General features: G+C 42.5%; 2 protein-coding genes and 1 long non-coding RNA gene across 15 annotated transcripts in view; 2 read left to right on the top strand and 1 right to left on the bottom strand.

Moving 5' to 3' along the window:
- LOC108076197 (serine-rich adhesin for platelets) overlaps positions 1–20,798 on the top strand; it is a 36,271-nt gene extending 15,473 nt beyond the window's left edge. For 4 of the 11 annotated variants that reach the window (XM_017168942.3, XM_070288214.1, XM_070288211.1 and 1 more), the window contains exons 2-11: positions 2,669–3,073; positions 10,117–10,641; positions 12,301–12,653; positions 12,733–14,056; positions 14,171–14,480; positions 14,541–14,696; positions 15,063–15,767; positions 15,931–16,595; positions 16,657–17,302; positions 18,264–19,316. In XM_017168942.3, coding sequence (XP_017024431.1) covers positions 2,825–3,073; positions 10,117–10,641; positions 12,301–12,653; positions 12,733–14,056; positions 14,171–14,480; positions 14,541–14,696; positions 15,063–15,767; positions 15,931–16,595; positions 16,657–17,302; positions 18,264–19,180 — 5,850 coding nt within the window. In that variant the 5' untranslated portion in view covers positions 2,669–2,824 and the 3' untranslated portion in view covers positions 19,181–19,316. Of the gene's footprint in view, positions 1–2,668; positions 3,074–10,116; positions 10,642–12,300; positions 12,654–12,732; positions 14,057–14,170; positions 14,481–14,540; positions 14,697–15,062; positions 15,768–15,930; positions 16,596–16,656; positions 17,303–17,580; positions 17,648–18,263; positions 19,317–20,106 lie in introns of those variants that run through there. The other 7 variants (XR_011445549.1, XR_011445550.1, XM_070288217.1 and 4 more) reach the window with 7 other exon arrangements.
- LOC138929115 (uncharacterized) lies at positions 19,651–20,792 on the bottom strand. Its single transcript, XR_011445551.1, has 2 exons — positions 20,387–20,792; positions 19,651–20,329 (listed from the first exon to the last, which is right to left on the bottom strand). It is a non-coding gene; the product is annotated as an uncharacterized lncRNA (long non-coding RNA).
- Positions 20,799–21,409: 611 nt separating the features above from the next.
- Positions 21,410–24,524, top strand: Tsp29Fa (Tetraspanin 29Fa). Of its 3 annotated transcripts, none has more exons than XM_017168419.3 (4): positions 21,410–21,534; positions 22,872–22,962; positions 23,491–24,093; positions 24,228–24,524. In XM_017168419.3, exons 2-4 carry the CDS (start codon positions 22,894–22,896, stop codon positions 24,300–24,302), a joined length of 747 nt encoding a protein of 248 aa, XP_017023908.1. In that variant the 5' UTR covers positions 21,410–21,534; positions 22,872–22,893; the 3' UTR covers positions 24,303–24,524. The 3 variants fall into 3 exon arrangements, with proteins under 3 accessions (XP_017023908.1, XP_017023916.1, XP_070139336.1); XM_017168427.3 differs by lacking the exon at positions 21,410–21,534 and adding an exon at positions 22,699–22,801; XM_070283235.1 differs by lacking the exon at positions 21,410–21,534 and having other exon boundaries at positions 22,739–22,962.
- Positions 24,525–25,884: the final 1,360 nt, after the last annotated feature.

Genomic DNA, 25,884 nt, shown 5'->3' with positions numbered 1-25,884 from the left:
AACACACTCGAAATGCTTCAAAAATAAACAAGCTCACATTTGATGGCGAATTACGCATCGATGGGATATGTAAATAACTGGAATTGAACCGCAAAAACCTCCTCAGAAAAAATGACTTTCGTTTTGGACAATTATTGTTACAGAAATAACCGTTGTAGGTATTTCCTTACTGCGGTTGGGTGACAGCCAAACAGTACAAAAAAAAAATATAATAATAATTGCACTGACCTTCATCGTCGCCTGACTGTTGTTATGGTGAATAAGGTCCGCTTTAAAGCCACCAAGTAGACTTGAACGACTCAAGTTGAAAATTGTGTTTTTGTGGTTAGTTTTCCGAGGGGCCGTAGCTGTGAAAAAATCTGGAAAAAGTAGTTTTAGGTTTAGGTTTTAGGTGATAATTATATTATTATAGAAATTAAATTAAAATTAAATTTAAAATATATTTTACAAACGCCAAAACAAAAGACTTAGGCAACGAACTTTTTGAATATTTTTATAAGCTGACTATAACTGGTCATTAGCTCATAGAATGCCTTAAAATACAGGATATTGAAAAAATAAGAATCTGAAATTACAACTAAATTGAGCAATAAAAGCTTTCAAAATTACTCAACAAAATTTATACTTCAACTTCCCCCACATAAGCAATCAGAAGACTTAAGCAACAAGCTTTGTCGCCTCATTATTTAAATTCCCTCCCCCAGGCTATAATGCATTCAATTTGTTTTTTATTTTTTTTTTTTTTCGAAATCAGCATAACCTTTTGGCCACAATCACTGAAAAAGTATAAATCAAGCGATAGGTTGGCATAAATAAATTGGCAATGCTCACCCTCCACTGCCTGCGCAGTGCCCTCTACCATGTCATTAAATTTATACCATCGCTTAATTACACTAAATTACGGCTAATTAATTCTTAATTAACGCAATCAACTAGCGCACACACTGTGATGTGTAAAAGAAAAATAAAAAAAAACAAAGTCACAGGCACAGACAAAACCGGCAAAACGTGTCCAAAATACAAATCCAATTTGTGAATGTGGAGTAAGTCTGCGTGCCGAGGAAATAAAGAGTGCACCAACAAATCTCGAGCCACTTTTATTTCTAGCCAAAGTGCTAAAATACTCAGCCAAAGCCAAAGCCAAAACCGAAACTAAAAACCAAAAACCAAAAACTGGTGCAAGTTCAACGGGGAAAACGGGTTTCCACTGGCTGCTGCTCTCCTCGCATATGAGGAAGTTAATGCCTGAGCAGCTCGGCCAACCAAAGCCAACCGAAGCTGTGGAAAACTTAGTAACAGTTACTATTTAGCGGTCGGCCGCAGCCGCATAAAATATTCAGCAAAATTGCTTTTCTCCGCGTCTCCTAGCTCCGTGGGCGTCGATCAGGGGGGTGTGTATTGCATCCGCTGGTCTGCTTTCGACTTGGGTCTCTTCGGGTCTCCCGGTTTGTGCTAAATTCATTTTTTTTAGTGCTGTCTTTTTCCGTTTTATTTTTCCCGAGCCGCAAGACACGGGCATTTCAGTGTTAATGTCGACCGGCACTTATTTGGACAGCTATAATGGGTGCAACAGTGGGTCGAAAGGCATTCTTTTGTTTTAAAGCAGAGCTTGAGGCCTAGTTGGTCACAAATTTTACCAATAAACTAATTAAGCTTTTAAATACTTTAGTTTTTAAATAGATTTCGTAATACAGACACAACCATTGCCTCATCAAAGATCAATATAGTTTTGTAAAATTCATAAATCTTTTACTGACTTTGTTCCAATCATTAATTTGGACTAATAACTCTTCGAGATTTTAACCTCTAAACCAAAGACCAACCACTGTGCCCCGAAATAAATGAAGTGCTTGCATAACTCTGACAATTACAAATGATGTTTCTTACATATGACGACAAGAGCCAAAAAATAAACACGCATTGAAGAAGCAAAGTTTCGGACGACTACCTGAAATAATAGCGAAACAGCAGATTAAATTAAATTAAACTAAAAAGAAATAAGATAAACAAGTGGACACAGCACATGTGTCGGGGTTCTGAGGCGGAAATAGACTGTGACATCCGCTGACAATCAAAGAATCCGAGACTCTGGTCCCCAGTCTCCCAGTCATCGTCTCATATCCGCTGGACGTTGGCCGCAAATTTAATTAGAAATCCGCACGTTGGCTTCGGAGCGACTTCAAAGCCAGTTCAAAGCACTTTTGCTTCCGCCACGCATCAGCAAAAATATACCAGGCCTAGGCAAACATATATATACTATATACTTTTTTCACACTTTGCAACATAATTAACTAACGAAATTTCTTTCAACTCTGCTCTTGTCATTCCAGGCCAGCTCAGCTCAGCACACAGAAAAGCATACGGGGAAGTCGTCTCAAATTAGACCGTGAAAGCCACGGGGCAAATAACCAGCAAAGCGTAGAGGGGATAGGAAAAGCCGAGGAAATTATACATACTAGGTGGTGTGGTGTCCGAGGAGGCGCACACAGTAGCGGGCTCTAGAATAGCTAGAAAATTATTATTATGATAATAAATTAAAGTTGCCATTAATTTAGCCAAAACGAAACGCGAACGAAGGCGAAGGCGAACGGAGCGAAGCGGAGCGGGGCCTGGGAAGGCAGCACCCGTAGACGGTAGCATAATAACAATAAATAATAATTTGAAATAGGCGAGCAGCCGGCAGCTGAAGAAGTGCAGCCTCCCGATCTTGAGAGGGAGACAGTCGAGAGGCGGAGAAAACGAAGCGAAGCAGCTCGAGTGCATCGAGCGTGCAAATTAAAAGCGCACACCAGTAGCTCCAGCAGCTGCAGCTCCCCAGCCCAACATGGAAGTGGCCACAACAAACAATCACAGTCAGAGCCATCACCATCATCATCATCATCATCTGCAGGCGGCAAACAGAGGAGGAGGAGGAGGAGGAGGAGGCGGAGGCACCACTGGAAGTGGCTCCAGATCCCCCTTTCAGCGCGAGGTGCGTGAATGGCAACGCATCGATCCCAATACCGGAGCCCTCTTCAGCGGACGCCTCGAGGCAGACCGCTGGGTAAATGGACCGCTGAACAGCTACGGCAAGGTGAGTTGTGTTCTCCCCTGAAGATGGTAGCGTGAGGAATATAGAAGATACATTCCCTGGCTTTAAACAAATTCTATAAATTATCTTCCATTTACTATGCTTAAATTGGAACAGGAACATAAGTAATATTTTTACATTTTATACATTTCTCTTATCTGAGAAACAGTAGTCATTCGTGAACTCACGACACCCGCACACACATCCCTAAGATACCGAGCCCCAAACCACAAAGCGATTACTTTTGGCTCTGATTGATGGAAGCTGTGGCTCCATCCATTGCTCAGCCCGGGTCTAGACCTAATTGCTGGGCTCTGTGTTTGTCCATCGTATTTTAAATGAAATTGAAAGGTCCGCCGGAGAAGTCTGGACTCTCTAAATGGGAAGGCGTTCACTATTTTAGTGGAGGCTGCGGCAAATTGTGCCTTGATTACTAGTTTCGGTTTCCTTGCTCTCTGATTTTAATCAGTTAATAGTTTATTTAGTTGAATAGCCAGGATTAGCTCTATGAGTTGGCACAAAAAAAATAAACAGAAGTTGGGCGATTAACCTGAAAGAAATCTAAAAATAATCTAGAAATAACTTGTTCACTTAGCTGAACAGTTAAATGAAATTAAAAACAACTCTTTGGCACTTGAATAAGGCTTTTAAATAGTTGAACTGCTATTAAATCCAACATAAATTCTTAAGATGAAACGCCAAAGTCGTGGCTTGTAATAATTTGGCCAGAACGGAACGCCAACTACGCATTGCCAACTTAATGGCTTGAGAACTCGGCTTGCTGGTTACCGAATGCCAGTTGAGATGGTTTTGTGTGTCAGCCAAGCAGCTTCTCTCACGGACACGGAACGAGATATGTGTTTTGACCGCTTTTACTCAACCATAATTAACAGGTCACACGCACACACTCTCGGGGAGCCAGTGATTGTGATAAGTTGCTGCTTGGCCACAAATTAAAGGAGGCAAAAATAAAAACAAACAATATAAAAAGAAATGAGAAAAGTTTCAACGCAGTTGCACACGCTGTGCCACTTACCAATCGATTTCCTAGCGGAGAGATTTCGGTTATAGCCGAACGATTCGTTTCCATTGTGATATATCACTTCTCGCGCTTTAGGCGCTTCGGGGCTTGCCTTTAATTAATTCGAGCTCTTCCCCAGATTTCACTTGTCTTTGAGCCATGGATTGCTCTAGAATTTGTCGGTTAATTATAACTGCTTTCGGCGAGATGGTAAAATCAGCACTCCAGGGCCCGTCGTTAATTTTATGCTTGTTCATCCACCGGCTGGCAGCCGTCATCATCAGCATCTGCCCCAACACGAGTGTGTGGTCAAGTCGCGAGTTCGCGCCTCAAGTGCCACGGCCCAGAACCAAAAACCAAATAGAATCTCGATCTTGGCTTAGTTCGTGGCCAACTGAAATAGCACCACATACTTGGCCAGATCTGGACTACGAGATACTCTAGCTACTCGGAGCCATACTCACCCGGAACGTCCATCAAATGCAATGACATCATTGCCTTGGTATTGGCGGCACTCGAACTGAAGAGATTGATCCAAATAATTAAGTGATTTTTTATTTCGCTGAACGCTGATCGGCTTATGAAACAATAGAATATCCTATTGCCCGATTTCGATGATATCATGTGATGAAATATTTGTAGAGTATTGACCTTAGGAATGTTTATTTGATATACTTAAGGGTGCTGTACAAGGAATATTTAAAAGCAGAATTGTTTTTTAGATTAAAACTATGCGTTTGTCAGGATATTACTGATTACAAACAATTTTTTGACTTGAATTTCTTTAAAAAATACCAACTTTAATGACCATCTTGGGTTCAGCTGAAAGTTAACATTTGAAATGCATTCCTTCCTGGAGCTAAATTCGAAATCATTTAATGACCGCACTCAATTGGCGGCTGTTACATTCACCCGATCAGTATGGATATGCCCTTTTTCAGTCATACTTTTATGGCTGCAGGGTATTCAGCGGAGAAACCTGTGAAAAAAATACCACCGAAAGTTGTTTCATTCCGCTGACTTTGTATCTTATCGCGATTGAACTCTGTTGCCACCGCAGCTGACGATGCCGAGAGACCCGAGAGCCTGGCCAAAAGATGAAAGCGTCGTGGCAGGGTCGGGGTGCACTAGGCAAGCCATCGATACCATCGATGGGCAATGATCAGTCGAAAGAATACACCAGGTCCTAGTCAGTGATGGGAAAAATGTAAGAGCTGTGATAGTCTGCTATGAAAATATTTTCTTAATTTATTTTAAATGTTTAATACCTATAAAAAGGCATCAAGAAAATATATTCCGACTAATTTAAAAGTGTTTAAATTTAATTAGAAAACTCAGACTGCAATTAATTATGTAATGTATACTCTGACAGCTATGGCATTCTCTTTATAGAATTTTTTAATAATAAACAAACATCCCGATGTGAGTATCTAGTACAGAGGCCATCACTGTTCCCTGGTCCGCATCAGTTTCAGTTTAAAACGTTCAACTCGACTCGATTTGATGGCCAAGTCCGGGATTTATATCACCGATGTCCCGCTGTTTGTCCGAAGCTCGATTTTTGCCGACAAAGACAAAGTCAAAGGCAGCGACTGCCGCCACAAATCGCAGGGAAATCAATTTGGCAATAACCAATCGGTCGGGAACAGCAAAGAGTAGAGCAGAGCAGAGCAGAGGATCGCATAGCAGATCGTAGACGCACCCAGGCAGCCAGACACAGGCACCGTTAGGCAAACCGACGGATAGATCCCTGACAACTTCTTCATTAGCATTATGGATGGCGGCTGGGGCATCAGCGAAGAAACGCAAAACAGAAATTTACATTTTGCAAGATTTTTTGTTTGTTGTTTTTTGCTTGCAGCATGCAAGCGCAGTTGCAGTCGCGGCTTTTGAATTATTTCCAACACCGAAAGAAAATCATATGATCTAGATATTTGCTGGTGACATTGATTTGGATACCGTTGTAGTTCTTCGTGCAGCCTTCGGGGACCCTGTAAAGGCAGCCCTACTTTTAAACCAACCTTATATAGTTAAAATATACCCATGTTTTTACTGGTAATACTTAACATAACATCAAGTTTTTTTTCCACGTGCAATAGTTGCATCGCAGTTGGGGTCTCTGGCCATGTTGCCACAATGTTTCCACGGCTAACGGTACCAGGCCGCTGGCGATGCCGCTGCCTTTGTGGGTCACTGGGTTGCCACAAGTCTAACCAGAAAGAAGATAGAGGAGTTTGCTGCCCGCAGAGAGGATGCATCAGCCACTCGGGAGATTTACCTGTGGTCAAAACTTTTATTATTATTTTTTTTTTTTACTCTTACCTGTAGTGCTCGTCAAGTCAAGCTTGGCCGCCAAACGTAAATTACTTGCAACTAATTGAGGATGTCAACTGACGTGTCTTGCCTCAATTAAGTGTTTCCTCTCGGCCGCTAATGAACTCCACACTAGGCCCCAACGACTTGGGGCATCAACTCTCCGGTCCACACACATGATTTACTCGTACCACTTTTCCTGCAGTCGGGTCGGGCCTATAGAGATATAAAGCCAACGAGATCGTGACAGAAATAATGCATATAAAAATGTATATTATTATAGTTTAAGAAGCACAGATCGCAGAGAGGCAGAAAGGTCCAAACAAAATGGCCCAGGCCACAACGATTTAAAAATCAGCCAGGAGTACAATTTAAGAGGCACTGTGGTGTGGGAGTAGAAGTGATTTTCTAGTTTCATTTTGGAAATAAATAAAGCTTTTAAAACTTCACTGAGGTTGAAACAACCTGAATTTCTAAGCATAATTTTTAGATTTTTTTTGTTAATATTATAAATATTTTTCTTGGTTCCAAACCAATGTGCTTGGGGGTACCAAAGTCAGTGCCAGCTAAAAATAAAAAGAGTCAACGCTTTGGCATGTCTAGGCAACCGATCTCCGCGAGCTGCCAGCCAGCCAGCAAAGGCGACATGCATGCCACGAACTGAGGGACGGATGGACTGAGGGTCGGACTGGCTGGCAGGCAGGCAGGCGGATAGACACCAACATGGGGCATTTGGCGAAGTCACACACAGTGCGGCAAAGACTCGGAGAGGTTGTAGGGAGATAGACAGTCAATCTTATGGCCACAGACAGACAGCCACGACCAGGCGGCAGATGACTACGACTGCGATGGTGCAGCATCATTAAATTTGTTTCATGCGCGGCCTGAGCCCAGGCTACAAAATATTTTGGCATATTCGTAAACCGGAAAAAAAGGTATAAACTGTTTGAAGATATTTTCTTTAAAATAAACTAAGGATTCTAATATGAAAAGGAAAGTATACATGCTCTTAAACATTCGCTGTTCCAATGCTTTAAAACTTTGTCAATTAAATTCTAGTTTATTTTCTGTTAGAATTTTTTAAATTTTTGTTTGGTTTTTCTGAGTGTAGCAAGCCGAAAGCAAAGTCTTCCTTAACATCATCACGACTTTGGCTGGCTTATAATATATGCGAGTGAGCTGGGCTCTGTGGAAGTCGTGGCAAGTCTCTGCATTTCATTGAACCTTCAACTTGACTTTGGTTCGTTTTCGGTTTCGTACTCAGCATTTTCAATTTGGTAGTTTCCTTTTTTCTTTCTCCCTCTCTCGGCCTCTTGCCCGGGTGTATGTTTTGCCGGCAAGATCATGATACTGATCGCTGGCTGATTTCGGCCGAGCCAAATAATTCATTTACAGTTGGCTTTCTTTCGCCAGCTGTTTTGTTGCCTTGATTGGGACTCCCCCTCGGGCCATGCAGATTTTGGCCACAGCTTAATTAGGCCCGAACAGACAACGAGACTCCCCGACCAAGATCAAGACCAGCGGCCTACACATGCTAACCCGAACCAGCGCCAAAATAAGAGAGTGAAAAACGAACAGCGTTTGGTGTTTGGTGCTGGGGAAAAAGAGGTCATCGATAGACAGGCACACATTGCGGAAAAGTGGAAAAGCGGTCGGTCTCCCCAGCGATCCCCGAAAGCCTCCTGAGCCTGATTCGGACCCTGATCGTGAGAAACTCCGGCAGAACGTGCATGGCCCGCGGCATCGAAGCCCGGCTTATAATTTATGGCTGGCCCGCAATTCTGCACTCTTTCTTAGTCACAGTCCCAGGTCTGAACTCTCAAGGATGAGTGTTACTTTAGGGAGCCGCTGAAATTATTATGCATTGTCCGTTTGCCCCCCGGGGGTCAAAATGGGAAGCTCGTGGAGACGGACGTTGGACGAATGGAAATCAGAAATCGACTCGGACAGGCTCCCCGCCCCCAAGCCAGAAGTGAAGTCGATAAATGAAGCAGTCTGATTGAGAACTTTGGAAGGGATAACCCTGAACTGAAATACAGTGCACCACAGGAATGTAAGACAATAAGGAACCTTGAAAATATAAGTAAATAAAAAGTTTTCAGATCAATAAATGATGAGTTTCTAGAGTTGCTACAACCTATACCCCTAGAGTGACTTTTTCTCTAGATATAATCTTTATATTTCTAAGCCAAATGCAACTGTCTCGCATAGTTATTTGGGTCTCCCTTTGCTATGAAATTGTCTTTGTCTTAAAACCCCAAAACATTCCCATCTAATGAAGCTAATTACAGAGTTATAGCCAGAGTTATAAGCATTCAAAGTGCCAGTCGCCGCGTTATGAGTGGTAGACCACAGGTGAGAACCCAGAACCAAGAACCGAAAACCCTGAAATGACTCAACCCGCAACTTGCATACAATGTGAATTTTCCTTTTGTTTTTTTGCCATTCAAATTTTCCATACTCTGTATAAACAATGCTGCACTTTGACTCATAGTCAAATAAGTGCGGCTACGGCAATCGCTGCATTTTGGTCATTGACACGAATATGCCTCGAACTGGACACCGGGCAGGGGTTAAAGTTTTCATTTTGGAGGATATTATGCATTTTTAGCACTATAAATCATCAATGCAATCGATTGCCGCAATCGATCTCTGTGGCCAGTTCGAGTGTGTTTTGTATTATTATTTTTGCTTTTTATTTTTTGTTATTCTTTTCTTCAATGGTGTGTCATGGCACGATCCAATGAACGGATCTGCTAATTGTTCAGGTAAATACAGAGGAAAAAATGGTCTTTAATATAGAAAATAAATGTTAGAAATGGTAAATAAATATAACAAAAATTTTATTCGTATTTTAATGGCTTTTAGTCGAAGGTATTGCTAAGATCAGAAAAAAAGAAATTAAATACAAAAAATTTAAAGAAAATTTTATACAGACAACCCATTAATCCTTTAAGTTTTTTAAGTTATGTAATTTATATAATATTTCTTCAAGTGCATAGCCGCAAAAGGGTGCAGTTTTGCAGTTGCAGTTGCTCTCTTAAGTCTTTTGATTTGTGGCTGGCGTTTGGTCACGTGTGCCGAGCGAGCCAGCGAGCTGGAGAGCAAAGTAAGCGAGCAAGCACGCCCAGTTGTCGAGATAAGAGGCATCTAACAATTTTTGAAGCAGATCCGGGGGGAGGGAGGGAGGCTTGACGGTCAAGTGTTTTGTCTGGCAACTTTCATACGCCCCGTTGCCAACGGCCGAATGCCGTTTTGCGACAAAGCTATATTGCGCTCCACATTGAACACACCCACGTACACACACTTACTGAATTTTAGACAATCACATTGCGATTTCTTGTTTAAGGCATTATTTATCTTATTTTGATTTGAATGTGGCCATAGGCAGGCAATCGATAAAACAGCAGTTATCGGTGTTTATGGGATGTATTAATTAGATCGGAGGGAACTGGGAGCAAATTACTACTTTAAAATATATTTAATTTAATTTAGTTTATTATAGCGACATATAGAACACCTTAAACCGCCATCAGTCTTACTAAAACACTAAGTTACCCTCTTATTAAACCCATTCCGCATATCATTCCTTTCAAAGCAGCCGTGCTCACAAAGTGTCCACGATTACCCTCTGTATGCACCGCAGCTTTGAATTATCCACTCATAATCCTGCCACCACTGAATCCCACTCTCTCTCCGCTCTCTCCTCCAGATATCCGACTCCCAAAACATCTCACAGCCGAACGGCACACAGCACACACAGCGCAAACAGTTGGAGGTGCTGAAGGCTCGCACCGCCAACGGCGCCATGCAGGTGATCCGCACCCAGACAGTGCAAAAGAGCTCGTCCTCCTGGTCCTCCTCCACCTCCACCACCACCACATCCACCACCCACCGCACAGGCAATGGCAACAATGTCCTCCACGATCCGCCATCCAGGCCCAGTCCCCTTCCCCAGATCGCCCAGGGTGTTGACATTTGCGAGCTGAGCGACGATTGCAGTCTCAGTGGCAGCGATGCCGGCATCGTACGTACAGCCTCCGCATCTGCATCTGCATCGGCAGCCACATCCGCATCCGCAGTGAGCCAGGAGCTCATCGACGATCATGTTGATTTTGTGGTGATTAATGGCGAGGCGAGCGATCAAGACGACGACGCGGTCGACGAGCATTTGCACAAAGTCGGCCACAATTTGTTACTCGATACGGCTCCGAGTCTGAAATTGAGCAATCTAATGGTAAGTCAGGGTTTTCTCGGTTTTTCACCCACCTCTGCGGCTTTTTGCTACACAGGAAAAATGCGATCAAAGATCAGGTTTAAGGTTTTTCATGTTAATACTAGGTTTCCTATTTAAATAATATGAATTATTTTAATTTTTATAAATTTATTGGGATTTGGTTAGCTAAAAATGAATTCTAAATAAATTTTATCAAGTTTATAACATTTTTCCCTGTGTGCTTTGCTTAGTTACCTCATTAGCATGCGCCCATGACTGCTTTTTCCAACTCGTTTTTTATTGGGTTTTCTTTCGAGGAGTAATCTCCTGACCGTGGCCATGGCAATGACCGAAAATGGTCAGTTGTTAACGGTCGCCAATTGTTTTGGTGGGGAAAATGGTAAAGCTCTGGGAAAATCTGAAAACGTGTAATAACCAAGGGTCGTAGAGACAAACCTAAAACAGCGTTTACCTTAAGCAAGTTTGCAAAAGATGAGCTTCAAAGTTTATAGTTATCTTAAACATAAATCTATTCATATATTATTTTTTAATATTTCACTCACAACTTTTTTCATTAAGACCTCAAAATATTCAACGACACAGACATTGAATTTATGCCCTCATCAGCTGTAATAATTGCAGGTGATTTTTCTAGACATCCCCATAAAAGTCGGCCATAGATTAATGGCCCGTGTCATTAGAGAACATCAGCTAGCTACCAAAAATAAATATATTTGCTAATTTTCTACAATTGGCCAAGAGTCATAGATCAAAACTTAAGCCCGTCTAGACTATCCAGAGACGACACCGTGTGTCTGGATGTCTTTGAGTCACCTCTCCGGTTCAATCGAAATCGAATGGAAATCGTTAATAATAGGCTCGCTCGATAAGGTGGTGCTTAGCACTTCAGCCGGACATCTGGGTCATGACCACAAAGGAAATTTCGTTGGCAACTCTCTCGAAACGAGACTCGCTCATTAGGGAGGCCTGGCAGTAAAAAGTCTCTAATTATTGGGCTGGCCAAAAAGTGTCTTGAGACGAGATCAACGCCCACACTCATCGTCTGACAGTTCTGGCCATCAATCTTGACACTAACATTTCTTTTTGGGGAATTTCACTAGCTGAAAGTTGACAGAAATGTTTAGACATTGTAATTTGTTCGTTGCCAAGTGCTTTTATTTCATAATTTTCTAGTTCTTAGAAATAATTTGTTGATATATATTTGTTGAATTAATTTCTAAAATTTGAAAATATATATTTCATTACGATAATGAATTGATAGTCAAAATAAGCTCCTTGGGGGTCACTTTATATCTGACTTAGTTATTAATTTATTCTAGATTTTATTTCTATATTAATATCCCCACGGCGCCAATGCGGAAATCCATTTATTAATTGTTGATCACGGCTCACTTTGTACTAAAGCTCATGTGTGTCCGTCTGTCTTTAATGGGGGGCTTAAGTACTTAGCTTCCTTAAGCAGTTCCTGTCAAACAATGCACCCACTCCGATTCCTGGCTGGAATATATATATATATATATTATGCCATGGAGTATAACAATTACCGGGTGACATCAATAACGATAACCGAAACGAGCGACACCCGCACTCGAGAGCGCTTCTTTGTGCGCTGGATTTGAGTCGATTTTAATTTTGTTTTCAATCTTGCGCCTTTTACAGAAAAGCAGCTCGAGCATTTCCAGCCAGAGCAGCAACAATTCAAACTTAACAACTGCAGCAGCGCAGGCGAGCGGCAACACCCACAGAAGTGCGGGTAAAATAAGCCTACATGCAATTGTCGGGCCAGAATCATCGCCGCCATCATCATCATCATCATCATTATTTCCATCATCATCATCCGCCTGGGCCAACAAGCAGGCCGACTTATATGGCCAACTCCCAGGTCGCGTGGGCGGATCTGGTACTGGTGGTGCTGACGTAGCTGCGACCACGCCAACGCAGCGTCGTGATTTGGAAAGTTTCCGGCATTATAACGATGACGACGGCAACGGCGACGACGACGACGAGCTGCGGTAAGTCACAAAAATTTCATGCCATTACCCGATCGACCCTGATACCAGCCACATCTGCTCCTCCTCAACTCCTTTCCAGACTCACCGCCCGTCATCAGCGTCGCCAGCAGGTGTCCCAGTCTGTGTACGCTCCGCCCCTGTCCGCACTTGGTCTCGGATCCACGCTGCTCCAGCGCTCTCGCTCCATTTCCACGGATGATCTCAGCAACGACTGGGAGCGCGAGGAGCCCGGCGAGCAGCCAGTGGGCGAGTGGCGGCGTGTCAGCAAGTTGCGCCGCTCCTTTCAGTCCCAAGATCACTACAAGAGTCCGGGATCTCGACCTCGACCTCTAGATCTGCCTGGCAGCTCAGTGAGCGTGGCCCGTCTTCGAGCGGAATTGGAGAATGGTCGTCGCCTTAACACGGCCATGCGGAATAACCACGTGGACCTGGCCGCTTTGGACAATATCCTGAACACACCCAAGCCGACGGTGGCCAAGAGGAACACCTTCCTCACCGCCGAGTCCCTGCAGGAGATCCGCGGGAAACTGAAGAAGCTCTCCGACGAGAGTCTCTACAAGGAGGACTTCCTGGCATATCACCAGAAAAAGCCGCTCGTGCGGGAGGTGTCCGTGGAGAAGGCAACTCCCCTGCCGCCGGCACCCTCAGCCTTCCGGGCTGTGCACAATACCCACAGCTTGGAGTCCCGTCAGCGGCAGAAGGACACCAGCTCCAGTGAGTGGCATCTGCGTCGCAAGTCCTACGGTTTCGAGAAGATGTCGCCGCCTGAGGACAAGAGCATCTTCCGGGTGGACGCCTCCACGGATAGCGGATTGGGTCGATCCGGCGAGCAGCTGGGCAACTGGTCGCCTACAGAACGGAATGCTGCCCAGCAGCAAAATGGTGGAACTGTCATCCACTTTGGCCGAACTGCAAAGCCCATCCAGGCACCTAGCTCTCCGGATTCCCTTTCCGGCGAACTAAGCAAGCGCCATTCGATAGCCGTGGAGGAGACCTGGCGTGATGTCCGCAAAACCTCGCAGGTTCAAGTGAATGGTAACACCACCACCACCACAACCACGACGAACACTAGTAGTCATCTTCAGAGGGGCAACGCCCAGAAGCGTGTAGAATTTTGCAAGACAGAGGTCCATTTTGCCGCCGAATCCGGTCGTGTCAATATCGTGGAGACCGATGGAAAGCCGCCGCCCACGCAAAACTTTCGACGACGACGCCGCACAGCCAGCGGTCCACTACAGAGTCTGGTCAAGTCGGCCAGTGCCGGGAGCAGCACAAGCTCCTCAACCCCGAGCCATGACGTGACCCATTTTGGTGATGATTCGCAACGCCGCAAGACGATAGCCACCAGCACGGTGGCCTACCGCGCCACTCTAATGGATCCGCCCGAGGTGGTTAGTCAGCCGGTGAGTAATACAAAAAAAAATTACAACAAATTAAAGCTCATTATATAAATTATATAATAAAATTCAATATTTAAATTATTTAAATTTAATAAGCTCAATAATCTTCCTTTGCAGATATCCACCAATGGTATTGGCCCTAGCAGCGCCACCCAGGTGACAGTAACCACTGTGCCCAAGCCAGTGCATGAGCCACGCTATACCCTAATGGAGTCCACGTCCCGGAACAGCTATACCTCCACCAGTGGAGTGGACACCACGGACAATGAGACGGATGAGCTGTCCAATATCCGTGGAATTCTAAAGAATAAGCCTGTGAAGCCGAAACCTTATCATCTGGGCGAGAATATCGAGAGCGCCGATGTCCTATGGAGTGTGCCGGCCATGAAAGCAGATAGGGAAAGTCCCTCCTCGGCAAGGGAGAGTGGTAGGTCCTTGAAATAAGCTAATTAACTATATAATAATATTTATTATTTTATATCCCCAGGAACCACCAGTGATTCCCCCATTTCCAGTAAATCGGTTGCCGAGCGCATTCGCATTGTGGAGCAGCGACAGCAGCAGCAACAGATTTCGCCCGCTGGCAATGGATACTCGACCAAGATCAACGTGAGCCTGGGCTCCGAGGAGTGGCCAGAATCAGGTGGGTGCTCTCCTGCTAGATCAGTCTTAAAATTAAATTAGTTGTTATCATTTATTAGTTAGTGGGAATGCCTGTAGTTCGTAGTATGTATACTGAAATCGTTGTATGATCTAGTCTATCTCTGGGCTTAGCCAAGGACTCCTCTACTTGACTCGAACCCTCTGTACTCTGTACTCTGTACTTTGAATACTGAATACTCCTAATGCATGTTGTGAACTCTGACTGCCGCTTCTCTAAACCACATCTAATGCTACATCTAACACACCACCACTCGCTAAGCTCAACTCGATAACCCCACGCTCTAAAACCGAAAAGAAAGAAAGAACCAAACCCACCAAACGACACTTTCCGCACATTTCCCAATAGATCACCCCCATCGACATCCCGCGACACATCACATCCAGCGTCGTCCCAGTGCACAGGATCTGCTGTTGGAGGATCTGCGCCAGCACCAGCGCATCCTGGACGAGGGCCTGAAGTCCACGTCGCTGATTATGAGGACCATGCGTTCGGCCAGCGAGTTCGATGAGGCCATGCGTCGCCTGAGCATAGCCTCGATTGAGTCCGTCCTGGCCCAGCCCACGATTGTGGTGCCCACGCCTATGCTGCGATCTCACAGTTACCAGGAGGAAGGATCCTACTCTACGTCGCGACGACCCTCTACCATGTCCACCGTGTCCACCACTTCCATAACGAGCAGCGATCTCTTTGGCAGCGCTCTGTACGATTCCCTGCCTCGAAATCCGGTGGCTCCGCCGCGCCTGAAGCTTCTGGGAAACACACAGATCCCAGTGAGCCAGCAGCTTACCCAACTGAGGAGACTATACGATGCTGCCGAGCAGGACCAAGATCAAGATTTGGAGCAGGAGGACAGTGCGGATGAGGAGGTGAAGCGGTATTTCCGGGACAACAATAGCGACAGTGGCGGAGGCACTCAGGCCAGCTCCTCGCCAGAACCGCCACCAGTGGAACTTTTCCGGGGCAGCGAATACTCGAGCAGTTGGAGTCGGTTAAAGGCCAAGCGCACAATCTGGAAGATCGAGGCGCAGGATCAGATGCTGCAGCGAGCAGGTAACGCTGGCATTTCTATACAGGGGTTTGAGTTAGAGGAGTTCATGTAAGGCATCAGGATGCATTTATTTCGATAGATTTATAGGGATTTTCAATTAATTACTCAGCCAGTTCAACTTCCTGGACATAAAATTAATTTCTTTATGTCATTGTTCCTTTTCAGATCTTCCCAAATCTAATGTGATGAACATAGCTCTCCATGCTCCCCGCATGGAAAAACCCAAGCCCACGCCTCCAACCCTGCGTATAGGCCAGCTCATACCCGTGGCCAAGCCAAGGACCTTATTTATCCAACCGCAAATACAACAGCCAGCAAGCCAACCAGTGGAAACTCCCGATGAATCCGCCAGCGAGTCCTTGAAGATTGTCAAGGAAGCACGCGGAGCTCGCAAGCTACGTGAGCACGAACTCTCCTATTTTGGAGTACAGCAACAAAAGCAGCAGCAACAGCAGCAAACGAAACTCTCGACGATCTCCTCGAATCCCAGGAGAACACTGCCCAGCAGAAGCAAGGCAAACCACAACGAAGAGACCAAGGGTACAACCACTAAGACCACCACCAGGTGGCAGCTGCTCAGCGATCGACCCGACCTGCTGCGACACAGCAGTCCCCAGCAGAACGGACACGACGAGGACATGGAGGAGGACGAAGAGCACTGCTATGAGAACATCGCCAACATCGATATGACCCCCACCTTCCGGGTAAAGTCGCCAGCACATTCGCCGGAGCGTTCCCGATCCCCCCACAGCTACGAGCGCAAGAGCGACCTGCAAAGGGATGCCCAGATCCTGAGCGAAATGACCCGTAACGCTGATCAGACTTTGAAGGTAAGCTATGATGCATAGCATCAAGTACCTTAAACTTTTATACAATCTTTACCTTTCTTAGGCTCTCTCCGAAGAAGCGGCCATCAAGGATCAGCGGCGTCGATCATGCTCTCTGCAGCGCCGAAGTGCCAAGCCACTGGAAACCATCGACGAGAAGGTAAAGGTCTATCCGCCTCAAACGTTGGGCGTGGCTCGTGCCACCTTTGCCTCGGAGGCACGTCGCAACTCCAGGCAATCCACGCCGTCGCCAACGCGGGCCCGCAGCTCCTCGGTATCCTCCGTTGAGTGCTGTCCGCGAGACCGTTCCCGTTCCAGTTCGCGGGAATCTATGACCCACGGTGGCGGCTCCTCTGATGACCAGGTGGCCACAAAGCATCGAGTTGAGCGTCTACGCTTGCGCACACCCAAGCGAGAGAAGTCTCGCCATGAGCCGCTCGAACTGCGCTCCAAGCCGAGATCAAGTATCACTCAGGCATCCTCCTCCCTGGAGTCGAAACGGAGTTCCCATAGTCACAGTCGCCATGGTCATAGCCGGGATGTGGAACACTCCGGCGAGAGCAAAGCCTCTTCTGGTAGTCGCTTGATTAGATCTTCCCGGACGGCCGACGAGAGTCGCTCGCGGCAGAGCGGCCAGCGAGAGCGTGAGAAGGAACGAGAGCGTTCCCGAGGCAGTGAGAAGCACCGAGAGGAGCTCTCGCGTTCCAGGGGTAAGTTCTTAGGCCGCGCGCACACTACGAGCTGAAAGCAGAGCTGAGATAAGCGAGCTGATAATTTCAGTGCAAATTTCTAAGCTCAGCTCCGCTCTCGGTGTGCGCGCTCTCATACAAGTAGTGTGTTTGTTTCAGAGAGCTGATAAGCCGTCAGCCGTCAGCTCCGCTTTCAGCTCGTAGTGTGCGCGCGGCCTTAAAGTTCCTATTTAAATTTAAATTATATAAAATACATATCGAATGGATAATCCGGCTCAACCCGGCCGTGTCTCTTGCAGAACTTCTAGTTTTGGGCTTGCTCATTATGGGTGCCACACAGCCACAAAGGCTGAACAAACGTTTTAGGTTCGCTAGATGAGTTTCAGTTCAGATCAGATAACAAAATCAGTTAATAACTAAACTAAACACTTACAAAAAACACAATTAAAAGTTGTAGAGAGCAAATATATTTTTAAATTGATTACTTGAAAGGACTGACACACACTGTTTTGTTTGAAACACACCACAGATACTGAAATTAATTAATTTTAATTTGTCCCTTGATCACTTGCTCAAAATAGTTTAAAATATAAAACCCTTTAAAATTATTATTTCAACTTACTTTTATAATTATCCAAGAAACCAACTACCAAATTGTATAGTATAATTTATCTTGAACCACTTCCTCTAATTCCTATACCAATAACCTTGTAATAGTAAGATGCGTAACGACAACTCATTTGCCTATTCAAACAAATTGTCTGCTAACAAATCGCTCTCATTGGTTTTAAGTTTAATATTAAGAGATCATAGAAAGTGGAAAAAATTTAAGCGTCATGACGTTACGCATCTTAATTTTTTACCTGTGGAAATATATGAGAATGCTGAGCACCTAAAAAAAATTATTTCCCCCGAACACCATTAGCAAAATACCCCTCTAAGATCAAAATAATATATTTATTTTCTACCATCTCCACTACAGGTCACTCCAGTCGCTCTAGGCACAGTGAGCACTCGTCGGCAGGGACACGGGAGAGCGGCAGCAGTCGACCAAGTAAGACGAGATCGAGTCGCACGAGTAGCCACGACAAGAAGTCCAGCACAACGACAACAATGACAGGCACGACAGCCACATCGAAATCATTGAAATCATCATCGAAAAGCACAGCGCATAAATCATCATCCTCCTCAGCAGCAGCAGTAGCAGTAGCAGCAAGCACAACAGCCACTGGCACAGCACCAAGCACACAGCACAACGAACTGACGTACGTATACGTAACGAATACGAATTTAGACAATAAACAAGACAGTGAGGTGGCACCCCCCGAAAGCGAATCCCCTAAAGAAGCAGATTATGCCAGCATTGATGAGACGGTAACCATGGAGACGGAGATCCCTCCGGGCATCATTCCACAGCCACCGCCGCGTAGCAAACGCAAGCGATCCCTGATACCCGTGCCCGTGGCAACCACACCGAGCTACGAATATCGCACAAAGCTGGAAATGATTCCGCCCAGCTACTCCAACCAGTCCACGCTTCGATGCCGCAGCAACCGCCGGAAGCCCTCCCTGAAGGCCACCCAGTCGACCAGCTCCAGCTTTGCCTTTCTGCCCTACCTGCCGGCCAAGCGGAACTCGAGCGTGAGCCATGTGTACGACAATTACCTGCTGTATGCCACCAGCGAGGAGGCCAAGAAGCTGCGTCCATATCAGAACAATCTTAGCAATGAGCATGCCCAGCTCTTTGGCGGAGGAGGAGCTGGAGCGAGGGCGTGGACTGGGACCAGGGAACGGGCGGAACGGGGACGGTTGGGAGGCTGGCCGAAGCGTCTGAGGATGCGGCAAGTGCGCAGCAGCGTGTCCACGCACCAGCCCTTCGGCATCTGCACATGTTCATAGTCAGCGCTGGACAGAGAGCCCAGAAACACACACAAAAAACAGAGTACCTGTCCGCGGGCTGCCCCAGCACCAAGCACCCAAAAAATAAAAATAATCCCAAGAGCACGAAATCGTTTGAATGCGAAACCGAACATTATTATCCTAACCAAAATCCACACCCAATCACTGTGTTCCCTACTAATACTAGACCTTATATATTATTTATTTCGGAGAGCGCACACAAACCAAAAAAAAATACTCGGCCAAGTTACACTCGCACAAAAAAAAAAAAGAAAAAAGGGGCCCGTCTGGTTCTGTTTTTACTTTTCACAGCGTAAGCGTTTTTCCAAATTTTTAATTTCCTTCTAACAAAAGCAGTACTGCATGTTTGGACATTAAAGGGCAGGCCAGAATAACTATTTTATTGTATTTTCCCCAAATAGCACTAAAATATTTGATTTTTAAAACCAAAGTAGTATAAATTACTTAAATAAAAGTTAACAAATTTTATTTTCTATTGAATATTAACCATTGTCTGACCTGATTGCATGTTTGCCAATAATTAACCCAACTTATTCCGTCTAAACTCTAAATCTAATGTCATGCACACCGCACTCTATCTGTAGAATCAACTCTAAAAACTGACTATGAACATGTTGCTGGAAACCAGAAAAAAAATATATAAATATAAAACAACAACTGAAGCAATACATGAAATTGGTATTAAAACAAAAAAGAAAAGAAAATCCAAATCCAAACGACAACATCAACATCAAGCCTCGCTCTATTCTATTTTTTCCTTAGCAACTGAAACTGCGTAGTAGTGGAGTAGCATTGTTTGGAAACATATACTATCCTAAGAACAGTAGAAAAACTATTAAACTATATTAAACTTATCAGTATCGAGAGTAAGTCCGCACTAATAAGCATTTTCTCTGTCTCTTCAGACACGGTAAAATCACTTTGAAAGAACATCATGCCCATCGCCAGCAAAACGGTAGCAAACATCATGGGTCTGGACATGACTATCGGGAGCAGCAGCCACATCACGTTCACAGTCTGACCACCACCACAATTGCGGCCCGAACCAGGCACCAGCGAGATCGCCACGGCAAGGATAGGAAATAGTGGCGGGGACCCCCTTCCCTCTCTTGGCGAGGCAGCGAACTACTAAAATAATAAACATTTTAATTTAAACGATATATGCAATATATATATTTGTAATACCTACTAACAACCGAGCGAGCGATCGATGAGACTTTTGTTGGTAATTTTTGAGATTTTCTGGAATTGTAAAAAAAAATTTCAAACAAATTACACCCGATTTTGACGAAGCCCACTAACACATTGACAACTAATATTTGATTTGATTGAAAGAAAACGAAAATGTGACTATGAAAATGTTCCAGTTCCCAGTTCCTGTTCGCATTTCCACACATTTTTACCCCATACACACACACTCGCTTTGGCATTGCACTCGAAATTCAAGTATTAAAATTATGCCAGCAATTCCCCCAAATTTAAACTAAACACTAAACTTATAAAATAACAAATGATACTCATATATATTCTTCGATAGCATTTAGTATACGACAAGAGAAAGTAAATGAAAATAAATTTAATACATTTTTCAATGATATATTTTAATGTGTTTTTCTTTTACAAGTAAGATTGCTCAACAACTTTCTTAATTAAGTTTATTTTTATTTATACTAATAATCTTAAACTTAAATATTTTCTAAATAAATAAAAGGAGATGTTACTCATACGCCCCGTATAACAGTCATAGATTTAATTCGGTTTCAAGACGCAAAAACACAGGAATACCTAAAACGTAACATTAATAAATATAATTTTCTTTTAAAATAAAACGGGTTATTATTATTATTAATTATAATTTTAACGCAACTAAGCTTTAAAAAGTAGCATCATAGATGAAGAAGTTATTCATACGACCCGTATAACAACTACTACCCTACGTAAATTAAAATTTATTTTTTACATTTAAATTTTTTACATTTAATAAATTTTTAAAATCAAAACCAAAACTCTTGGAAAACAAATCCCTGAATATTAAGTACTAGATAAAAAATGAAAAGCGTCGCTCATTCGAGCAGTAAAACAATTGTCAGTTCTCTTTTTTGCAGAATAGTGCTAACTGAGGGAAAAGCTTTTTCGCAGCTTTTCAGTCAAGTATTTCTTCATTAACTTAACTTTTTTTATCACTAAACTCACGCAGACACACGCGATTACAGGTAGTGACTGCTCGTATTTATAATCCTCGGCGAGCATGCCGGCGAACGTTAATGGAAGCGACTCTCAGTTGTTGTCCAACCGCCGTCACGTCAAACTAAAAATTGTCCACTTGCTGTGCCGTGAGTAGAAAGAAGAAAAAACTGATAAAAAATATTTCAAAAAAAAAAATAAAGGCCAACTCAAGTGGCACTGCATTAATTTCTCATGGCCTCGATCGATAAGGAAATCGTTCATAAATTCAGCAAATTTGTTAAAAACTCGAAAAATAAGAAGAGAATTTCTTAAGAAATTTCACATAATTATGTAGTCGCTAGATTCGATTACAAGCGTGAAGTGATAGGAGACCGACCACCTGGTCTACCAATAGCACCTGTTATGACACATGGATGAGTCACACCGATCTGATAAGAAGAGGAACCCTTAGCATTTGGCTTTCCTATCAATGCAATGAATTATAATCGGGTATAACGACAAAGCAAAAAATGTTTATGCGTCTTCTATCAATTTTTAATTTGATAACACCTTGAAGTCTAGTTAGATTTGTTCTTTTTCACCACAAGCTCTATATGAATAATATTGTTTAGTACAAAGTTCAAGACTGCAATATTTTATGAGGGTAAATCATGCAAATGGATGTTAACAACATGAAAATTCAATTACATTTTTGGTTTAATTAAAATAGCAAGATTTCAAATTGTTATATTCTAATTGCTAGATAATAAAAAAGAAGACTAAATCTAATTTATCGCTAGAAAGTATACAATAATTTATAGGAGATATAATCCAGGTATTTTGCTCGAAACTTTCAGTTTACTTCAAATTAAAGTATTTTTATGAAAAGTTTATATTAGGTTAGCTTATCTATAATATTCTTTGGTAAGACAATATTCTAAAATTACTTGTAAATAATTTTAGAGTTTAACTCCAAGTTGTCCATCCATTATATTATTTAAGCCAAAAGGAAAAGTCGAATACTCTTTCTACTATTATTATTTTTGAATTTATTTATGTTTATTTCTAATTTTTCAAGTAAATTCAAAACTAGCGCCATAAAATAAACTGCAGAACATTTATTTATTTTATTTTTTTTTTGTCATCTTATCTAATCGGTTCCAAAATATTCGTTTATCTTGTCTGAAACGGAGGTCTCGGCAACATCAGCGCCTAACACTACCACAGGTAGTTGACCACATTTTGGCTTGAACAATAGCCGTGCGGGCCATATCATTTACTGATAACACAATATATATATATATTTTTTTTTGTTGATTAGAAATGAAAGAGTTTGGAACTTGCCTAGACTTTAGGTGGCCTGCAGTCCACTTTATTATACTTTAGACATCGATTCGGGCCGGTTGTGTTAAATTTTCTTTCCTTCCAAAAATAGTTAGTCAGCTATTCTGTTGTCTTTACAATTTGGTGGTTTTTATTAACTTAAACCACATTGATTTTACAGACCTTGAACTATAAGAGACACGATGTCGCTTCTAACTGGCAGCGCCAATGCGGTGAAATACACGCTCTTTGGATTTAATTTGATCTTTTTGGTAAGTAATTAATATAGTTTATACTCGGATGAGTCATCAATCGCCATGGTGAAAAGGTTTTCTAATGGAGCTTAGCCTTAGATTAGATAAAGCAAGCGATTTTTATTACTTTGGTCAATTGGGGGAAGTACCTAATAAATTCCGTTAATAAAAAACAAATATATAAAATAATATTCAATTTTGTTTTAATAATATTTAGTTTGCTATTAGTTCTTTTTCCAACATATATACAAACAATGAATACCTAAATATTTAGTAAATGGTAATACAAATTAAATAACAATAAACATTCCTTTAAATAAACATCATTGATTTAAATATACATAGAATTCACCGAAGCTCAAGTTCATTATCTTATCTTTTTTGCAAACAAATGTCAAAATAGAATACCAAATAAATGTACTAAGATTAATGGATCATTAACGAGGGCGATTCGTGGAAACACTAATAAACGCGATTCATCATCATCTAAAATAAATACAATTTTACTCTTAAGTATAATAATTAATAAAACAATTTCTATTCCAGATCACTGGCATAATTCTGATTGCCGTTGGAGCCGGCGTCGGAGCCGTCTATACCGGCTATGAACTCTTTCTGGCCGGAAAGTTCTTCTCAATCCCCACCTTCCTGATCGTGATCGGTGCATTTATCATCGTTATCTCGTTCTTTGGCTGCTGGGGTGCTTTGAAGGAGAACTACTGCCTGGTGCTTAGCTTCTCCATTATGCTGGCCATCATCTTTATCCTGGAGCTGGCCGCCGGTATCAGTGGCTATGTTCTTCGTAACGATGCCTCTGACCTGATCAGAAAGTCTCTGACCACTTCGATGGCAGACTACAAAAGCCTACAGCAGAATCCAACCACAACGCTCTGGGACGATGTACAGCGTGACTTCGACTGCTGCGGTGTGAGTTCCTACAAAGACTGGAGCAAAACGCTCGGCGAGACCAACCTGCCTATGTCCTGCTGCAGTATTCCGGTGGGTACGGTGGGAACCTTCAATTGCACGACCGCAGTATCCAGTGCGGACGCTCGCCACTCTAACGGCTGTCTCGATGGCTTCTCGGACTACATTGCTGCTCACGCTGTCAGCCTGGGAGCAGCGGGCGTGGTCATTGCCATCCTGCAGGTGAGTCTGACTGCTTGTTACAGCTGATTGTAGATCATATAATCAACAAAGTTTGATAATACCCTGATTTTTTCTTGAAAAAAAACATTCAAATAAAATTATAATATTCTTTTTTCTACATTTTTGTTTTTTAGTTCTTCGGCGTAATCTTTGCCTGCTTTATTGCCCGTGAGATCAAGATCCGTAATGGCATAACTGGATTTATATAAATCAAGAAGAAATTGGTTTTAAAAGTTCCAGAACGGGTGCTAGATGAGCCGAGTGTGGCTTTTTAAATTTAAGACATTGCTAAATTTGATTGATTTCGTATAGTTCTATATTGGCTTTTTCTTATGCTTATATGAATAAAAAAAAAATACATATATACTGATACATAAAAGAGTTTACTTGTGAAATTATTATAAATACATATACTGGCTTTGTTTCTTTTATTTTCTACGGCTTATCTGGCTTATTGGGTTGATATTGGTTGGAGTCTACCAATCCAATCTTATCGTTGTAGGCCATAAAATTTTAAATGCATTGCATACAGGGATTATATAGTGGCAATCCTTTGAATAATAAAAAATTGCGTTTTAAAAAATTAAATTGATAAATTAAGTAAAATTTATTACAAATGTTACAAGAAATCATAGCTTGAGCAATGTAAATAAATATTTAAAGCGGATATCGCTTTGAATACTTTCATTTAAATATAAACATTTAATTTAAATTTATTTTTAAATTTGTCTCTGTTTGCCGCATTTGTTGAAGAGACCAGCCCTATGTACATATTATTTATTGTTTTCCAGCTCAGACAGACAAAAAAGCTGGCATACTCATGGGTAGACACACCTGTGTTTACCTGTGAATAATTTAAACTATTCGGAAGTGCAGTACGATTAAAAAATCGATAAAACGAGTTGACTCAGTTAAAAATGAATTTAAATCGATAATATACTCGATTGAGGTAGGTGGCCTTGGCAGGTGAACTTGAACCTTATGAAATTACACATACACTCCGTTTCACTTGAATAGCACAAAAACATTTTCATAATTACTTGTTTATATCTAAGCAACTGCTTGATCTAATGAAATGATTGTTGGTGTTTTATTTTCGTCATATTATATACTCTATTCCAACAAAAATTGGAAGTCTGAAAATGTACCGTTCAAATGTACCGTAATTTTCTTTTCAAATTGCTTCAATAAATTGCACCTTTTTGTTTCACTTGAATAGCACATTTTAGATTACGTGTCATTTCAGCAGCCAAGGAGATTGAATCAAACACTTTTTTTGATTAATTTATGAATGTTAAACATAGTTTAATCATTTTGTGCAATTATGGATCTTGGAACGTCACTAAGTCACAAAGAACAGATCTAAATACAAAGCTATATTGATTGTGACCTTTCTGTAGCTAATATAGCGAAAAAAATTGGAAGAAGCAGAAAAATCGTATATAATTTTATAAAAAACAAACAAAACTATGGAAAAAATATGAAAGGTCGCAAAAGTTGTGTTCTTAGCGACTCAGATAAGCGTGTGATTCTGCGGGAAGCCTCAAATTCCCATGACTCTGAGAGCAAAATAAGGGAAAAGCAGGTGTTGACGCGAGCAAAACTACTGTTTGGCGAGTTATTTCGAAAGCTAAACATCTAAAACGTTTGAAACTTAAAAAAAAACCACCGCTTAACCCCAAACGAAAGGAAGCACGGTTGACCTTTTGCCGCGTCAATATGTCGTGGTGTAACGAGCGGGAGCGCGTAGTGTTTTCTGATGAAAAAAGTTCAATTTGGAGGGGCCAGATG

The sequence above is a fragment of the Drosophila kikkawai genome, chromosome 2L (genome assembly GCF_030179895.1).
Source record: "Drosophila kikkawai strain 14028-0561.14 chromosome 2L, DkikHiC1v2, whole genome shotgun sequence".
NCBI classification, from domain to species: domain Eukaryota; kingdom Metazoa; phylum Arthropoda; class Insecta; order Diptera; family Drosophilidae; genus Drosophila; species Drosophila kikkawai.
The sequence above is the reverse complement of the archived record's forward strand: the minus strand, read 5'-3'. Positions and strand labels throughout refer to the sequence as shown.